Source organism: Ochotona princeps, chromosome 3, assembly GCF_030435755.1.
Source record: "Ochotona princeps isolate mOchPri1 chromosome 3, mOchPri1.hap1, whole genome shotgun sequence".
Taxonomy (NCBI): domain Eukaryota; kingdom Metazoa; phylum Chordata; class Mammalia; order Lagomorpha; family Ochotonidae; genus Ochotona; species Ochotona princeps.
In genome coordinates, this window is record NC_080834.1 from 100,772,367 (window position 1) to 100,790,917 (window position 18,551).

Below are 18,551 nucleotides of genomic sequence, written 5' to 3' on the forward strand. Positions count from 1 at the left end.
AAAAAGGCGCCCCTCATACGGCAAAAATAGGGAGGAGGGCTGGCTGCTTTGGAGTGGGGACCAATCTCTGCAGTGCCGGGGGAGTCCCGCCTCGGGGCTTAACAACGTGCGCCGGAGTTAAAGGAGCCAGCGGGATGCGGGAGTTTGTCGCAGAAATAAAAGAGCACTTGGTTGGATGCTTGCGGGAAAAGTGTTCCGCGGTGCCGCGGCGCAGGGGCTGGCTGCAGTGCGCTGCAGGGACGGAAGCCTCCTCAGGGCGGGGCTGGGTGGGCTGCTTGCGGTGACAGCGGGACAGCTGAGGCAGGCGCGGCAGGGCCCGGGGCGCGCAGGATGAGCTGCTCGGGCCCCTCTTCTCCTCAAAGCTGGAAAAGGCGGGGGCCACAAAGGCCTCGGTCCCGCACTAAGTGTGTGGCGGCGGCGGGGGACGCGCGGGTCCCTGCACTGCGGAGCCCAGTCTGGCTCCCGCGGCCCGGGCTGGCGCGGAGGCGGAACCGCGCCCGCTGGAGGGGGAGCGTCCACCCGCCGCAGCGGCAGGCGGGGCGAGGCGGACTGGCAGGGCGGACTCCCGGCGCGGGGGGCGGGACCACCGCCCGGACTCCGAGCAGCAGCTGCAAGAGCCTGGAGCCGGCGCCCCAGCAGGTGCGGGGACCGAAGTGCAGCTCGGGGTGCGGGGACCGCATCACCCACCCTGGACCCTTAGCGGCGCCCCAAACTCCGCTGAGGACGTGACGGTGAGGTTGGAGTCGCCCGCAGGGATGGGTGGGTGGAGAGAGAACCCACGACCCAGCCCGCAGCAACCCGAAGCGGGGAGACTTCCCGGTGGGCTCTGCCAGGGTGGGGGAGAGATGCCCTACACCCATTGCTCGGGCGCTCTCTGTCCCTACACCTCCTGTCACGCTTCCCAGTCTCTGTTAGCCCCACTACTCGGACATGCAGCCCCTCTGAGTGCCGCGGCCCACCCCGCCCGTGCTGCGCCCCGCGGGCTAGGGTAGCCAGGGTGGATCCGGCCCCTTTAAACCTTCGCTCCGCACGCCGAGCATCTCCCAGCGCTCCCCACTCACCCCACCCCCGCAGCGCTTCCGACAGCTGGCAGCCGCCGGGGCCCCGGGGGGCCGGCAGGTACGGGGGTGGCGGGGAGGCCCGGCAGCGGCTGACGGAACAGCTGTGGCCGCCCCCCGAGCCCCAGAGGAGCGGGCGGGCGGCGGGACTGCCGGGCGCCAGGGGATGGGGGGGACTCCAGTTAATGATTAACCCTCGGCTCCCCGGGTCCCCACGCCGCGGACAGCCGCGTCTGCCCCGGTTTCCCAGGTAACGGGCGAGGATGCCCTAACTCGCCGTGCCCTCCGCTCCCCTCGGCTTATCGCCCCTGCCACCTGTCGACCCGGCGCAAGCCCCCGGTCTCAGTCTTGTGCCTCCCGCAGGCGAGCCGCCTCGCGGCGGAGTTAGACCGGTCCTCCCGAGCTCCTGCAGCGCCCACCTCCCGGCACCATGCCTGGCCTCTACTGCCCCTCCAGCTGGACGCCTCTGCCCCTCACCGACTCCAGCGTCCGGGCCTGCGCCAACGGCCCCTGCCTCAGCCTGCGGGCTCGGCTCACCTACCACAACCCTCAGCCACAGCCGGTGGAGGGTGAGGCCCCGGGGGCAGTGGGGGCGGGGGTGCTGGGAGCCGCCGGGGTGTGCCGGGCGCGCTCCGACGCCGTCTGTGGCCCGCAGGTGTGTTCGTGTACCCGCTGGCTGAGGCCGAGGTGGTGTCGGGTTTCGAGGCCGAGGCGGCGGGACGGCGCGTCTCCTTCCAATTGCAGAGCCGGCGCCGCTCACAGCCCGCCTGCTGTCGCGCGCTGGGTCCGGCGCTGGGCGCCTCCACGCCCCGCCGCTGCGCGCAGGGTGAGTCCAGCGCGGCCTCCCCGCATTCCTCCAGCAGGCCAGCCGCCGCTCAGATCCCTGCACCCGCTCTCCCCGCACTGAGCTTGCCACCATTGATTCATCTCTTCATCCAACGGTAGTGGACTGCACACTTGGCCCGCCCCAGGTGCTGCGGACGTGTGACCTAGGTTTGGCTCTAGGTCGCAGGCAGATAGCACGGGTTTGCTGGGACACTTGCCTGTTCCGCCCAGGTGATCGTAACCCTCCGGGGGCTGTTGAGGGAGTTACCTCTATGGCTACCCCCTCAGACTCTTTTGGGGAGCCGCAGACCTCCTCCTCTAGGCCCTTTGTGACTCCCAGCTCCCGGGTCAAGTGCAGACTCCTCTGTTTAACAAACCCCTTGCTCACCTGATCCCATCCCTTCACCCCCTTTCCCACCCCTGGCACCACACTGGCCACCCTGCCAGGTACTTCTGCACCTCCCTTCCCTGATTTCCCATCTCTAAATAGCAAAGTGTGTACTGGTCCTTTAAGAACCATCCAGCTGTCACTCCCTGGGAAGCCTTGCCACATCTTCCCTCCTTTCCCTCCTCAAGCCCCTCGGTGGTCAATTGCACTGAGAGGCTTTTGGCACCACCTCCTTACATCCTGACCTGTCAGGTCTGCCTGTCGGGTCCCCAGTTGAGCACTAGCTCCTGGGCTTGGGACAGGGTTCTGTTCACCTCCAAGACCCAGCCACTCCCAGGGGACCCAGCACTTGGCCAGGTTCTGTGGCTCTCCCTGTGTCCTGTCATTTATTCATTTACATAGTGCTTGGATTCCTGCTGAGGGGTTTACCATCTGAGTGAGAAGGACACAAGCAGTGGTGCTGAGAGCTAGTATAAAGCCCGCAGGTGGTTCAAAGCCATTGTGAGTTCTGGGCCAAGCGCCAGGAATATTCCAGAAGGACATTTAGGCAGCCTGTGGAAGGAAGGGTAGGACTTGGTGAAATGGCTAGAGGCAGTGGTATATACACAGGATTGAAGACAGCTTCTGCTGAGTAACCCAATATCTTGTGTTTATAGTGATTTATAGTTTAATTTGTGTTGTTGCTGGCATCCCCTCAATTTGAATCCAGAGAGGTAGGTAATAATGCATGAGTTTCTCTCCCTCTTTTTTTTTTTAGGATTTATTTATATTAGGCAGATTTATAGAGATCGCAGACAGAGAGAAAGATCTTCTATCTGCTGTTTTACTTCTCAAATGGCTGCAATAGCTGGAGATGAGCCAATCTGAAGCTAAGTGTGGAGCCAGGAGATTCCTCTGGGTCTCCTACGTGGGTGCGGGGTCCCAGGGCTTTGGGCTGTCCTTGACTGCTTTCAGGCCACAAGCAGGGAGCTGGATGGGAAGTGGAGTAGCTGGGGTATGAACCAGCACCCATATGGGATCCTAGCACTTGCAGGCACAGGGTTAGCCTCTTGAATCACAGTACTAGCCCCATTTCCCTCTTTAATAGGGGTTGAAAGTAATAGCAGCATGTTTACAAAAGTTGGAAGCTTTGTGTACAATGTTTCATTTATTTTTGTCACAGTGTTTGACCTGTAGTTTTTTTTTTTTTAACATTTATTTATTTATTTGAAAGAGAGAGAAAGATCTTCTGTCCACTGGTTCACTCCCCAGATGGCTGCCTAAGACACAGGGCTGAGTCAGGCCAAATCCCAGCTTCAACAGGGTCTCCTACGTGGGTGGCAGGGGCCCATCTTCTCTGTTTTTCCCAGGCACAGAGAGCTGGGCAGGAAATGAAGCAGTCAGGACTTGAACTGGCACCTCTACGGGATGCCTGCATCATAGGTGGCACCTCTGCCTGCTACATCAGGATGCCAGACCCCATGGTATAGTTCTTAGGATTCCCATTCTGTGGATAACGAAGCAAGAGTTACCAAAGGACATCATTAGGAGTCACAGAGCTGACAGAAAACCTGACCCTGTGTTCTTGCCAAGGATCCTACACCTCCAAACATCAGCAGGCTGGGAGAAAAGCCCCTTTCTCCTTCCTTTCCTTCCTGTCCATCTTTGCCTTCCCCGTATTTACACAGCAAGTATTTCTCAAAGTGACTACAGTAAGGCAGGGAGGTGACATGATTGCTGTGAAGGCAGGCGGCCCACGTGTGTGGGACCACACATGTATGTTCGTCCCCTAGCAGCCACAGTGACTGTCACGGCTCCACCAGCCATCTCATCCCACCCCAACCCAGGAATCCTAAGTCTAAATGCAACCGTTGCTTGGAAGGCACATGCGGCACTGTGTCTTCTGGCCTACCTCCCGCCTCAGTGCTGACAACTGCCACAAACTCCTCCTGGGGCCACCTAGGAAGGCTCCTGGGGCATTCTCCTTGGTTCCCAAGCACCCCAGCTAAAAGGCAGAGTTATTTTTATTAAATTTATTTGGCTGTTTGAAAGGCAGACTTAACAGAAAGAGAAGGAGAAACAAAGAGTGATCTTTCATCCATTGGTTTTGCCTCCAAAGGGTTGTAATGACAAGAGCTAGGCCAGCCTGAAGCCAGGAGCTTCTTCTGGGTCTCCCACATAGGTGCAGCACCCAAGGCGCTTGGGCTGTCCTTCGCTGCTTTTCCAGGCACATTAGTAGAGAGTTGGATTGGAAGTGGAGCAGCCAGGACCCGAACCAGCGCCTATATAGGATGCTGGCACTGCAGGCAGCAACTTTACTTGCTGTGCCTCAGTGCCAGCCTTCAGAGTTTTTAGAAAGATGGTGTCCAGGGTTGACTGAGAAAGGGCAGATAGGCAGAGAGACGCAGAGTGTGTGGGTCTCCCGAAGTCCTTGGGAGTGGAGCTGCTCCCTATCTTTCAGCCCTCTGTTAGCAGGGATGGCCAGGTCCTTTCAGCACCCCTGCCTCTCCTGCCATGGTTCCATCTCATGCCCCCATCGGCTTAGTGCCCGCCAACCGCTCAGGCCCCCTGGCTGGGGCTCCCTGAGTCAGCCCCTTCAGGTACCTCAAGACCCCCTCATCTCACCTAGCCCCCATTTCTCACCTACCATAGGTCATCTCGTCTTGGATCTGGCCCAGGCTCGGTCTGCGCTGGTGCTGCCTACGGGCCTTATTGCTGCGGCTGGCACCATGACAGTGACCCTGTGCAGCAGCTGGGAGCTGCCCTCAAGGCCTGACGGGGTGCTGCATGTGGTCCTGCCCACTGTACTCACCCCGCTGGCCCCGCCAGGCCCACCGGGGCCCCTCAGGCCTCCGGGGCTCTGTGACGACAGGTTGGGCCTATGGTGATTCTCTTCGTCCCTCCCTCGGCTTCTCTGGGTCTAGTGCGGGTGAGGGGGCTTCAGCAGCATGCCCTGTAGGGATGGGTGGTGAGGAGGGGCTGGGGCCAGGGTCAGCCAGAGAGGCTTGGGGCCTTGCTGGTGGCCCTGTGACGCTCCTCACATTCCCTTGCAGCCCCACCAGCTGCTTTGGGGTGGGCAGCCCCCAGGAAGAAGGGCTGGCCTGGGAGGAGCCAGCTGCCCCGCGGAATGTGTTCTCAGGCCCTGCCCGTTGTCCTGCTCCCTACACCTTCTCCTTTGAGATGCTGGTGACAGGGCCATGCCTGCTGGCAGGTGGGTGCCTCTGGCCTGGCCTCCCTTCCCGGGCTCACCCCTTTCCTCCAAGGACAACTGATGGGAAACTCATTCGAGGCTTAGGGGTGGGAGGAACCTGGGATAGGAAAGAGGATGGGCACCGGAGCCCTGTTCCAGTGGGAGCATCCCCTGGGGCACTTGAACACTCACTCTGCCTTATCAAGAATGTCATTCATTCACTTTCCACGGTTTGCACTGATGGGGAACGTTCTTGACAATGGGGTCCATCTGAGCTACCACATGTACGTCCCTTGGTAGATAGATGGGGACAGGGTGCTGTATCTGTGATTGGCTGGTGGCTGCCACTTTATGCAGCCAGAAACAGATCTGAGAGCCCACTTCTATGAAAGCAGGCAGGTCAACCCTCTCTCCGACCCCATGGATCAGACACTAAGAGCTGAGCAGACTCAGCCATGATCCCATTTACAGCCACCGACCAACCTGGATAGGTGGAATATGTGTTCTGTCTTGGCTTGGGGTAGGGCAGCTATCACCTCTCCCTGCCTCTATGCGCCCCCAGGCCTGGAGAGCCCCTCCCATGCCCTGCGGGCAGATGCGCCTCCCCATGCCAGTTCAGCAGCCACCATCTGTGTCACCCTGGCCGAGGGCCACCGCTGTGACCGGCTCTTGGAGATCCTGCTGCACCCAAGTGGTAAGAGACTGGCCCTGGGCCCATGGGCTATAGGACAACCCCAAGCAGCCATTTTGGGCATGCAGAGGTTGGGGGGGGTGGCACATGGGAGGCTGCCAGTGCAGGCTCCTCCCAGGACCGGGGTTGGGGACAGGGGCCTCCCTAACACCAGCTGTGTCCCTCCCCATCAGAGCCCCATCAGCCACACCTGATACTCGAGGCAGGTCGTCTGAGTGCAGTGGAGTACGAGGCGTGGGTGAGGGCCCGCCGGGATTTTCAGAGGCTGCAGCGAAGAAGGGACAGTGATGGGGACTGGCAGGTATGGCTGCACAGAGTCAGGGCCCAGTCCCTGGCCTTGTTGCTGGTTGCATTTGTGTACATGGGCAGGGACCTGCTCTCTCTGTAGCTGCCACCCAACTTGGCAGAAGGCTGAGGAGTGCTGGCACAAGAGAGCCAGCCTGGGTCTCTCTGGACTTTTCCCACCCCTGTCTTACAAATGACCTTCAGAGAAAAGCCCCAGTGAAGGGTCCCACTGCTCCCCTGGACAGAACTGCCCTGACCCTGGCCCAGGTTGTCACGGTGCTCCCATGTTCAGGTATGCTTCCTGCAGCGACGTTTCCACAAGGACATCCTGCTTAACCCCGTGTTGGTGTTGAGCTTCTGCCCTGACCTGAGCACCAAACCTGGACACCTGGGCACTGCCACCCGAGAGCTCCTGTTCCTGCTGGATAGCAGCAGCACTGTTCACAAGGCTCGTGAGGGCAGGGGGTGGGGCAGGCCTGGGGCGGTGGGGGCAAGAGGCAAGGGGCAGGTCTGGGGCAATGGGGGGCAGGCCTGGGGCAACAGAAGCAGGGTGTCTGAGTGGGGCTGGAGGCTGCCTTGTCAAAGCCAGGAGTTTCCCAAAGTGGACATCCCCACCTGCAGTAACTCCCCAGGGAGGTTTCTTAGGGAGTAGTCTGGCCCTTGCTGCATGCACACACATACACACACTGTTGTGGTTTCCCTGCTTTCTCATGCTTGCACACACACTCATATACACACCCCTCTGACTCCCAAGGGCCCCTCCTATAGAGTGACCCTCAGTCACTCCAGTCATACACACGTCACGCATCTCCTGCACCTGCTGAGTCCATGGAACTGGCTCACACACACACAGTCCTCTCCCCCTATTCCACCCCGCTCTCCCCCCACCCCCGTTCCTGGAAGCAGTACAGTCCCCGCCGTCCTCCCCATGACCTCAGCCAACCTGTCTCACCAATCACCCTGCTCGGCTCTCCCCAGGATGCTATCGTTTTGGCTGCGAAATCTCTGCCACCCCAGACGCTCGTCAACCTGGCAGTGTTTGGGACCTCAGTGCGACCACTCTTCCCAGACAGCAGGCCTTGCAATGACGTGAGTGTGGCCCAGGGATCCTGCGGAGCTTCGTGGGTGATGTCCCAGTGCAGCATGGCCCAGCATGTTGGTTTTTTTTTTTTTTGCCCAGGACACTGTGCAGCTGCTATGTGACAGCCTTGAGACCCTGCAAGCTGTGAGTGGTCCCCCAGACATTCTGGCTGTTCTGGACTGGGCCATGGTGCAACCCCAGCACAAGGCCCACCCTCGGCAGCTGTTTCTGCTCACCGCAGCCTCACCTGCGCCTACCACTACCCACCAAGCTCTAGAGCTCATGAGATGGCACAGAGGGGCAGCCAGGTGAGCAGGGCCAGGAGCTGAAGACTGACTACCCCCAATCCCACTCCGGGGGGAACTTGAAGGTCACACCTGCTTCGCTTGCCTCGGCAGGTGCTTCTCCTTTGGGCTGGGGCCTGCTTGCCACCAGCTGCTCCGGGATCTGTCGGCCCTCAGCAGGGGCCAGGCTTACTTCCTGAGGCCAGGGGAGAGGCTGCAGCCCATGGTGAGCTTGGGCCTCGACCCTGTTACCTGCCCCCAGAAGTACATATCAGGGCCGGATCTCTAGTTAGGGAGCTCTGAGTCCATCCTCCCTCCAATCCCTCCCCTCCCTGAGATGCCAATCAGTGGGGAGCAGTTGGTACTGTCTGAGGTTTGGGCACAAATCCTCTGGCCACCCCTAGATCTTCTTTCCCTTTCTGTCCTGAAGCTGAGTCTCACCCTGGCAACCTTGTCCCACCATGTGGGCAGCCTCTGGCCAAGAGACAGCCCAAGTTCTGAGCATGCTCAATCCCCTTGCTTATCCGGTTGTTCCTTCTCCTGACGTCAGCCCAACCCTGGTCCTCACCCCCTCCCCCCATCCCACACACACACTCCCCCGACCGACCGCGGACCTGGGGACACCATGGCTGGGGTTAAGTTTAGCGCGGCCTTTCTGCTGTGTCGCCCTGTATGTGACACCTGCCGTGTCCTCCCTTTGGCCATTCCCCACAGCTGGTGCAGGCCCTGCGGAAGGCCCTGGAGCCCGCTCTGAGTGACATCTCTGTGGACTGGTTTGTGCCCGACGCTGTGGAGGCACTGCTGACTCCCCGAGAGATCCCGGTCCTTTACCCTGGGGACCGGCTGCTTGGTTATTGCTCACTTTTCAGGGTGGACAGCTTCTGGCCCCGCCCATCAGGGGTAGGCCTGGACTCAGTACTGCTATATGTGCACATGGGGCCCTTCCCTTTCCTGTTCCCCCTTCTCTCTCTGCCAGGCTCCCTGGCTGTGTCCCGCAGGACTCCATGGGGTGCCACTGAGCATCTCAGGCTGCTGCTGTCCCTGTCCCACAAGGGCATCCATTGAGTGGCCTTGTGAAGTGTGGCCCCTTTACCGAGGTCCCTAAAGCACCTGGCTACAGGGAAGAGCTCCAGGATTGCTGTGAGCTCCTTCCCACAGAGTTCTGTAGTGGGAGAGGAGTTTAATGTGGATGTGAGCTCAGATTCCACCTCTGCCACCCACTAGGCACCTGCTGAGGGCAAGTCACCAGACCCCTCTCAGCCCATTTCCTTACTGGGAAATGATGCTTCTTTGTGTGTGTTGGGGGTGGGTGTGTGTTGGGGGTGGGGGTGTGATAGGGTTCTTGCTACACAGTGTGAATCTGAGAGGTGGGCTTTAAGAAAATCTTGCTCTCTCTAAAACACAGCATGCTTTTCCTCTCTGATCCTGAGAATTATGAAATAGGCCACCTCTGCCTGACCCCCAGGCAGCTCAGGGCAGCCCAGAGCTGCTGCTAATCCTCAAGGTTAGCACACTCCTGCCACCTGCCTTCATGAGGGGCATCCCTTTCTGCTATAGGCAGCTTTCTTGACTCTTGCTTGTGCCACCTTCACATCCTGTTTGGAAAAAGGTAATGTGTGATAATCCATTTTTTTCCTCCCCATTGATTTTCTTCTAGGGCCAAGAGCCAGGATGGCAGAGCTTGGGCGGCTCGGTGTTCCCATCCCCAGAGGAAGCACCATCTGCCACAAGCCCTGGCACTGAGCCCACAGGCACCTCTGAACCACCGGGGACAGGCCCTGTGTCAGCAGAGCTGTCTGGTCTGTGGACTGCTGGGGACTCCAAGCGGAGTGAGTGCCCGGTGCATGTGTGTGTGTGTGTGTGTGTGTGTGTGTGTGTGTGGTGGTGGTGGCAGAGGCTGGGCAGGGGAAGGGGGTCAGGATTAGGACTGCTGCTCTTCTCCAAGCAGGTTCAGATGCCCTGACAGAGCCCATCACAGACCCTGGCCCCAACCCCTCCTCTGATCCAGCCATATGGCACCGCATCTTCCAATCCTCCTACATCAGAGAGCAGTATGTGCTCACCCACTGCTCAGCCAGCCCTGAGCCCGGGCCAGGCTCCACAGGCAGCAGTGAGTCCCCAGGATCCCAGGGCCCTGGCTCCCCTGAGGCCAGCACTCCCCTGGGACCCCCTTCTCAGCAGGGCTGCCGTAGCCTGGCCTGGGGAGAACCTGCAGGCTCCCGCTCCTGCCCCTTACCGGCACCCCCGCAGACTGCACTCAAGGTGAGACGTCAGCCCACCTTCACTCACTATGTGTCCGGTGAATGTTTGCTTACCACACCTCCCGGGTGCCGGCTGTGCCACACTGTTTACTGTGAGGTCTTGCTAGAGAGTGGTGAATGTTTGCCCATCACACAATGATGAGCAGGGGAACATGGTGTTACGTGGTGCAGAGTCAGGGTGATCAGCTCTAAGAGAGTCGGGAAACTATGAGCAGTTACAGGAGTGGGAGCTGCCAGCTAGGTAAGGGGGAGAAGGTAAACAGTGCAGAGACCAGTGACAGCTGTAAGTGGGAAATAGGGAGTGGAGGCAGATGACACTGGGAAGGGGGCTGCAGCATGATCTGCCTCTTGAGGGTAGCAAGCAGCCACCCTGAGGTGTCCCACCAGGGCCGTGTGGCCAGCAGTGTGTGTAGGAGAGCCAGGGAGCTCTGCTTTCCTTCATCAATGGCCCCCATGTCTCACATGCAGACCGTGGCCTTGAGTACAGAGGTGCTAGGTCGTCGGCGTAGAGCGGCACTGGCAGGCCGAAGCCTCTCATCCCCTCCAGGCCGAGCAAACCCAGCTGCTGGCCGGCCACGGCAGCCCTCTCTGGGTACGGTGCTGGATGGGCCAGGCCTGGAACCAAGCCAACAGTTGGGACAGGGCCTGGATGACTCAGGTGAGAGTCCGAGTGGGGAGCTGGGGTCCTGACACCAAGGAGGTGGAGCCCCAGGTGCTGATGCCCACCACCCTTCTTTCCCCAGTAGGAAACCTGCTCTCCCCGGTCCCCATGGACTGGGATATGTTGATGGAACCGCCCTTCCTGTTCACATCTGTGCCCCCTGGTGGGGAGTCAGCTCCACCAGCAGTGCCATCGCCTCCCCAGGTGCCACACTGCCACGTGGTGATCCGGGGCCTGTGTGGGGAGCAGCCCATGTGCTGGGAAGTGGGTGTTGGGCTGGAGCCACTGTGGGGAGCAACTGGGGATGGCCCACAGCCTTCATCATCCTCTGTGAGAGAAGCCTCCTGGGACCAAGCACTCCACAGACTGACTGCAGCCTCTGTGGTGCGAGACAATGAGCAGATGGCTCTCCGAGGAGGCACAGAGACCACGGTGGACCGGGGTGAGTTAGCAGCAGGCTGGAGGGGTCAGGGCCTCAGAGACCTGGGACCCAAAATGGAAGAGATATAAGCCTGTGCTTCTGTTGCTACTTTAAAAATAAATAATGATAGATGTAGATAATCAATAGATAGGTATATACATTGATTTGAAAGACAGGGAGACAAGGAGATCTATCCACTGGTTACTCTGCACCTGTCTGCAGTAGCCGGGTCTGAGGCTGAAGCCAGGATCCAGGAACTCCAGCTGGGTTTCTCAACTGGGTGACAGGGCCCCAAGTGCATGGGCCGTCTTCCACTGTCCTCCCATCAGTGGGCTCATTAGCAGGCATGCTGGATCGGAAGCACAGAACCAATGCTCCTACATGGGATACTACACACTGGGTCCTTGTTGCCGTCTATACCCCACTTCATTCACAGAAGACCCGAGCTGGTGCACCATTTTAGCAGGAGAGAAACTTCAGCAGAGCAGACGGGTGTTAAAAAAAAAGTGGAAATAAAAGGCAGCTGAGAATGTGAGAATGTGGTTACATTAAAGATGGCATGCTATGAGGTTATGTCTCCTGGCAAGCAGGGGAATGCAAAGTTGACAAGCTTCCTGGCAGCCAACACAGCATCCACAACATCAAAACAGATCTTTGTCACTTGGGAAACGAGGATTAAAACTAAGTTAAAACTTTAGTTGCCCCTAGAAGCCCCAGCCACACCTGAAGTGCTCAATGGCCAGTCATATATGACTGGCCGCTATAGTCCTGGATCATGTAAACTTTCACCCTTGTAGAATGTTCTATTGTATGGTGCTGGAGGAGTGAAAGGTCTACCAGCCAACCAACATTTCCTCTGGATGCTGTTCATACTGCTGAATGCTGTCTGGGTTTCCAGGGGGGGATCCCAGTCCTGCTGACACTTCTTGCCAGTGTGTATGTGTCGGGGTGGGCTGAGCTGACCTGGGCCTGAGCACTGGGCAGAGGTGGCTAGTGGTACCTCCAGCAGACTCTTCCTTGCTTTCACAGGCCACGCCCGGAGGTCTTGGCTCCGAGCCCTTCAGACTAGCAAGGTCAGCTCTGCCCCCTCCTGCTTCACCTGCCCTGTAGCTGTGGATGCCACCAGCAGGGAGGCCCTACCCGAGGCCCTGCAGGTGCAAAGCTCAGGTGGGTCCCCTGGTGGCCTCTGGGTGTAGCCTTCGGCTCCATGGCTGCCTTTCAGACAAGTCCGTGTCTTATGTTCCTGCAGAGGTCCTCGAGCCCCCAAGTGCCCTTTCTGCCCCGCAGACCCATCCCACTGCAGCTCCTTTGCACACCAACGCCCCCTCTAACGGTAACAGCCCACTCCAGAGCAGGGTGGAGGGTCAGAGGCAGAGACGCCATCTGGGAGCTCTATGGGGCCCGCGCCAGCCGGGACTTCATGGGCTCTCTCTGGTAGGTGCCTGTGATTTGGGTCAAAATGGCAACTCCAAGGCTGCTTTGAGGGACCCCACATTCCCTACTGGAGGTCCTCCCCACCCACTCTCACAGCCTCCATCCCAGCTCAGCTTGGGCCGCCGCCCACTCTGCAGCCCCGACCCGGGTCAGACCAGCAAGGGTAGCAGCGAAGGCAGCGACCATGACTACTTGCCCTTGGTGAGGACTCGGGAGGTGGAGGGTATCATTGCCAGAGCCGGGATGCTGTCTCAACTCGCTTCTCCCCCCACCTCCTCTCTCCTCAGGTGCGGCTGCAGGAGGCGCTGGGGTCCTTCCGCCTGGACGCACCCTTCTGCGCAGCCGTACGCATCTCACAGGAGCGCTTATGCCGAGCCTCACCTTTCGCAGCACACCGTGCCAGCCTCAGCCCCACCTCAGCCTCATCTCCTTGGGCACTTCTAGGTCCTGGTGTAGGCCAGGGTGACAGTGCAACAGCCTCCTGCAGCCCGTCCGCCAGCTCAGGCTCTGAGGGCCCATGCCAGGTGGACAGTGGGCGCGGCTCAGACACCGAGACCTCGGAAGGAACAAGAGGACCGGGTAGTGCTGACTTGAGGGGCCGCACGTGGGCCACGGCTGTGGCGCTTGCGTGGCTAGAGCATCGCTGTGCTGCCGCTTTCGGGGAGTGGGAACTGACTGCTGCAAAGGCAGATTGCTGGCTGCGGGCCCAGCATCTGCCCGATGGCCTTGATCTGGCAGCGCTTAAAGCCGCCGCTAGGGGGCTCTTCTTGCTGCTGCGCCACTGGGACCAGAACCTGCAGCTCCACCTGTTGTGTTACAGCCCTGCAAATGTGTGATAGCTGCCTGCTCCTTAGGGTTGGCTCCCCAAAACACTGCCGCCCAGCGCTGGCCTCTCCAGGCGGGAAAGGAGTAGGCTGGCGCCCCCCACTGCTTCTCATCTCCCTTTCCACCACCCAGAATCTTCTTGCCCCACAAAAAGTGCCTGCTCCAGCTCTCTCCTGCTCTTCCCACACCATGCCCTTTGGCTCCAGGCTGAGCTCTGTGTAAAGGGAGAAAGTCACAGTTTCCAATTCCTATGCAATAAAGTGCCTCTTGGGGACTCTGAAGTGAGTTCTTCATCTGCCCTGTACATGCACAGCTTTGTTCAGGCACCAGCTTCCCCTGCAGAGGTGGACTTGGCAAGGTTTATTCCCCAGGGCAGAGTCCACCCCACCCAGGGTCCTGAGAGTGGAGTGGAAGGGAGCAGGTGGGCTTCAGTGGGCTTTCTTGTCATGCTGGATGCTCTCAGGAAAGGGCTGTGGGCCCAGCCAGAGCTGCAGCAGGATGACGGCATGGCACACGTGCAGGGCAGCAGAGCTGCAGGATGTGGATGGGTATGTGTTCCAGCAGAGCTCAATGAGCCCCAGCACCAACAACCTGGAGGGGAGAAAGGCTCTGCATTGTGTCTGGTTTCGAGGTCTGCTGCCCTTCCGCTACCTGTGCCCTAACGCGGGTCCCCCTAATCCCCTCCATGGTCACAGCCTTGCGACAAGGAGCTCCCTCACCCATCCCACTCCCCAGGTTGGCCCAGCCAGTACCTGAGCAGGTGTGTGAGCCAGCGTGCAGGCGCAGCCCACAGGAGGTAGGGCAGTGTGTGGAAATACCAGACATAGAACTGGTAGTGGAGGGAGCGGCTAAAGCAGATGCCAATGAAGTTGGAGGTGAAGAGGACAGAAACGATCTGTATTTGATGGTCAAGGGCAGGAGCAGAAAGGGGCGGAGTTGGGATTCCCAAAACAGAGGGGCAGAAAGCTTTAGGGTTGAAAGACCCTTAGCTCTGCCTTCCCCAGATTCTCACTTTTGGTCCAGTTTCTTCCCGTCTCTGCATCTTTAGTCTAACCCGGAGCCATTAACAGCCGGGGCCATAGATCCTAATGACTGAATCCCTTTCTAGTTGTGTGGCCTTGCTAAGTTCCCTAGCTTTTGAAAGCTTTAGTCTTGCCATCTGTAAAGTAGGGTCACGTGATGAGAGCTATCCCACCTCAGCATCTCTTGCGGACTGTGGATGTTAGGATGCACACACAGCTCTCGGGACAGTGCCAGACAGATGATGTGAACACATGCACCAGCAGCTCACAATTCAGAATGTTCACCCATGACATGCTCAGCTTAGCCTGGTGACTGGCATGGAGCAGGAACCCTGTGGGTGGGCTCCCCGTCCCGCTCCCAGGTCGCCAGCCACCTGGGACTGATGACTGGGGCTCCATTTGCAACTGCAGATGGCAGGCCTTACCTTGCAATGATTGAAAGGATATGATTGGGGGTGAGGGGCTGGGGCGGAACCTTCCTTTTAGAGGGATCCTTCAGCAGTGACAGGATGCTCTCCCCTGACCTGGGGAGAAGTCAGAGGGCATGCATCAGAGCCCATGGTGGGCCAGGCTCTACATTTACCCCCCATGAGTTTAACCCCAACCCTCCCCCACCCCCACTCTGTATCCAACCAAGCAACCCTAAGCCTGGGGCCCTTCATGCCTTCTCCCAACTTAACCAGGGCACCCGTCTCCACTTTCTCTCACCTGTGCCACCTGCAGAGAGCAAACAGCAAAAGCAGGGTGAGGTGGGCAGCCAACAGGGCAAGGTGGAAGGCCCGATGCAGGAAGAGGGCCTCAGGGAGGAAGCGCCAATTCACTGTCCAGCGGAAGAGAAACTGGCGGCCCAGGTCGAAGGAACGGGACAGGTAGCCGAGGGGATTCTTCAGTAGGAAGGGCAGCCCCAGCACCACCTGAGGGTGGGTTGAAGTTAGCAGAGCTTCCAAGCCTCACCCCAAACACCATGCTAACTACTGAATGGTGCAGCAGTGAGACACAAGGCCTTGGAGGATCTCTCATTCCCATGCCCACCCCCAACCAGCACATGCAGCCCAAGCAGCCAAGGAGGCAGATGATAACTGTGCTTAAAGGTTTTGGTTCACCAAGTCACTCATGGACCGCCTAGTTCAACATTCTTGTTTTCCAGTCCAGGAAGACTGTAGCCCAGGGACGGCAGCTGTCCAGCTCAGAATCAAGTCCCAAGTTCCACCTTGTGGCTTTGACGCCAGACAGGTGGCCTCTCCTTCACTGGCAAAGGGCAGGGGGAGGTACCTGAAGGCCAGCACAGATGCCCAGCTTGGGGAGGGCCCCACGGAAGCCAAACTGGGTGAGAAGAAGGAACAGTAACCCTGGGGCGAAGAGCAGTATGTTCATCTTCACAGAAACTGCCAGGCTGGGGTCAGCAGGGGGAAGAAGGGCAAAGGTCAGTTCCAGGGCCAAGTGGCCCACCCAAATGCCCTCCCCACTACCATCACCACAGCAATGGTTTGCCCATGCCAGAAGGCTCCAGGTTGGGGTGCCTACTCAGGTAAGCTAGCCTGGAAGCAAGCTGGTGACAGGGGTAGGCACCACCCTTATGTTCAGACAGGGTGCCCAGACACATATTTAGAATGTGCAAACACCGACTCCAATAATGGGGAGAGAATCTGGGAAGGGGGTGCGTGTGGTATGGTAGCAGACACTCTTTACAGATCCTGGACTTGCCTTGGGGGCTATGAGTGACCCACTATGTTACCAGCCTGCTCCAGTGCCCCTTTTGTTGCAGAACACTGGGGGAAAAGCACTGGAGAAGCCAGACAAGAGGGGTGCTGACCTGAAAAAGCAGCAGCCCCAGCCCCAGCGCTGGGCCAGGATGAGGTTGATGCTGAGGAAGAGCAATGCCATGGCCACTGGGTCATTGAAGAGACGCAGCATGAAGATGGAGTGGACACGGTAAGAGGCACAGCACATGAAGAAAAAGACGAAGGGAGGTACCTGCAGGGTGGACACAGTGAGGAATGTCAGTTCAACAAGCCTGATCCGACTTTACTCCCCAGGCCTCTCAAGATGGGCCCCACCCCCACAAGCACGGGGAAGATGAACGCACTTTGCAGGTCTGGTGGTAGATCAAGAAGACCAGCAGCAAGGTGGCCAGGTAGAGCACGGCGAAGATGTTCTGTGCCATGCGGATGTCAGTGCCCCGGCCAGTGGCATAGTACAGCCCCATGAAGACGTACACGAAGCCAGCTGGGTACCTGGAAGGTACCAGGGAACGTGAGCCTGGGTCCTCGGCCAGCCCCTCCCATCCATCCTGGACCCCCTAGTCCACTCACACAAGAGGTCCAGTGTCCCCCTGCAGCTGGGTATAGTCATAGGTGCCATTGAGGACGCCCTCTACCTGAGACATGTAGGCCTTCCAGTCGATCTCTGTGTCTGCAGGAAGGCAAGAGGAGCTGGTCACTTCCAAGTCCCACCCTTGTCTGCCCCCCACCCACCCAGAGCTACAAATGACCATACAGTTCCACCTCCTCCTCAGGGCTTCCCACACTCAGCTGCCCATCTGACACTGTCTGGGTGAACTCTGAGCTCTGACGGCAGGCATGATCGTCCCTCTGACTCCGGTGGAGCCTGCTGTCTGCCTAGGTCAGGAACCTGTTAACCAGCCTTGATGCTGCTTTCTCTCTTGTGCCTGTTCTTCCTCCTGCTTCTCCACCATCTGACCCACCTTCACCTTACATACGCAAACCCGCTCAGTTTAACGTCTTTGGCCACAGCATGACAGCTCCCTGATGAGGGTCTCCATTTCTACTTTCTTCCCACTGGAACACATCTCCCACCCCGTGCCATATAGCTCTTCCTAGATCTTATCGGATATGTCGTAAAACCCTTTAGGGATTTTTTTTTCTTTTACCCATGCCAAGGTTTAAAAGATAAAAACCCAACTCAATTACTTTTTCTTAGAGGAACTGATTATGTAAAGTGACTCAATTCAGAGGGTAGTCTTGGGATTGGAACTCACCCACTCCCAAGTACCTGATCCTCATTCTGCCTGTGACAAGGGCTTTCCAAATTCTTCATGAGCTCACCTCTCCCTACTACCCACACTTGATCTCTACATTCTAGATTTACAACAGCGTTTCCAACTCTTCAAAGGAACCAGACTGCTTTTGCTGACTGGTGGTTTCCGGCACGGAGTCCCTCTGCTTGTGCTGCTGGCTGCTTTTCAGGGGGGCTTGAGGAAGCATTCCCTGACCCCTCAGGTGTGGCTGAAGCACCCAGCCAAGCCCTTACAACATCTGATTTTACTATCGTGAAGATGAACAAAAGACACTGTGGATGTATTACTGTCAGCTCCACATACCCAGGTTGGAAACACATCTCTGATTCACTCCGGCTCTGCTACCTAGCACAACCTCAGCATACACTCAAGACACACGCTGGTTTTTGTTTGTTTGTTTGAGACTGGAATTGAGCAGTTGAGAACACTGAGATGGGGTAGTGATGGAGACTGGCGGCAGCGGTACACTAACTGGGGCTCAGGTCTTTTGATTTTCACGCTGATCTACTTTCTGCGATTTAGCAGGTTCATCTCCTGGGGTCCTACCCTCCGGTTTTCGGGGGGTCGGGGGAACAGGCTCTGCAGCTGGTGAATGAGTGCACCTGCAGTCTGGTTTGGGGTGCCTCCGAGCCTGGGTCCCAGCATGGGTCTGGGATCTGGGTCTCCTGCCCACTTGCCTCCTCTCCCCTCCTCTCCCCTCCTCTCCCCTCCTCTCCCCTCCTCTCCCCTCCTCTCCCCTCCTCTCCCCTCCTCGCCCCCCGGCCCCGTCAGTCCCCTCCCGTGTCCTCCCGCCCCCTCGGCGCACTCACATGCCACCCTGTGAATGACCCAGAAGGTGATGCCCACCTCCGCCAGGCAGAGGCAGGCGGCCACCAGCAGCGTGTAGCGCGGCTCCCGCAGCAGCAGGCGCCGCTCTTGCCAGACGCGTTGCAGCCATGGCCAGCACAGCCCCGCTGTCTGAGCCGCGGCCCCGGGCCGGCCGCGTTTCCGCAGCCCCGCCGCCATCTTGATGGTGCGTCGCTCTTTGTAGACCCAGCACTCGGGAAAAGCAGAACCTTCGACACTTAGGTTCCGCCCCTCCTCTGCGGGGCGCCACGCCGCCTGAGGAG

General features: G+C 58.7%; 2 protein-coding genes across 2 annotated transcripts; one reads left to right on the forward strand and one right to left on the reverse strand.

The window, feature by feature from the left end:
• Positions 1 to 1,196: 1,196 nt before the first annotated feature.
• Positions 1,197 to 13,623, forward strand: VWA5B2 (von Willebrand factor A domain containing 5B2). Its single transcript, XM_004578223.2, has 19 exons — positions 1,197 to 1,627; positions 1,714 to 1,884; positions 4,903 to 5,122; positions 5,304 to 5,461; positions 6,003 to 6,134; positions 6,305 to 6,432; positions 6,709 to 6,864; positions 7,395 to 7,505; positions 7,597 to 7,805; positions 7,896 to 8,007; positions 8,496 to 8,681; positions 9,439 to 9,610; positions 9,730 to 10,043; positions 10,511 to 10,700; positions 10,789 to 11,145; positions 12,154 to 12,291; positions 12,374 to 12,457; positions 12,563 to 12,759; positions 12,846 to 13,623. Exons 1-19 carry the CDS (start codon positions 1,489 to 1,491, stop codon positions 13,392 to 13,394), a joined length of 3,723 nt encoding a protein of 1,240 aa, XP_004578280.2. The 5' UTR covers positions 1,197 to 1,488; the 3' UTR covers positions 13,395 to 13,623.
• Positions 13,624 to 13,724: 101 nt separating this feature from the next.
• ALG3 (ALG3 alpha-1,3- mannosyltransferase) lies at positions 13,725 to 18,546 on the reverse strand. The gene is made up of 9 exons (XM_004577752.2): positions 18,252 to 18,546; positions 16,718 to 16,817; positions 16,492 to 16,639; positions 16,219 to 16,379; positions 15,678 to 15,798; positions 15,114 to 15,319; positions 14,853 to 14,929; positions 14,136 to 14,280; positions 13,725 to 13,974 (listed from the first exon to the last, which is right to left on the reverse strand). Exons 1-9 carry the CDS (start codon positions 18,445 to 18,447, stop codon positions 13,812 to 13,814), a joined length of 1,317 nt encoding a protein of 438 aa, XP_004577809.2. The 5' UTR covers positions 18,448 to 18,546; the 3' UTR covers positions 13,725 to 13,811.
• Positions 18,547 to 18,551: the final 5 nt, after the last annotated feature.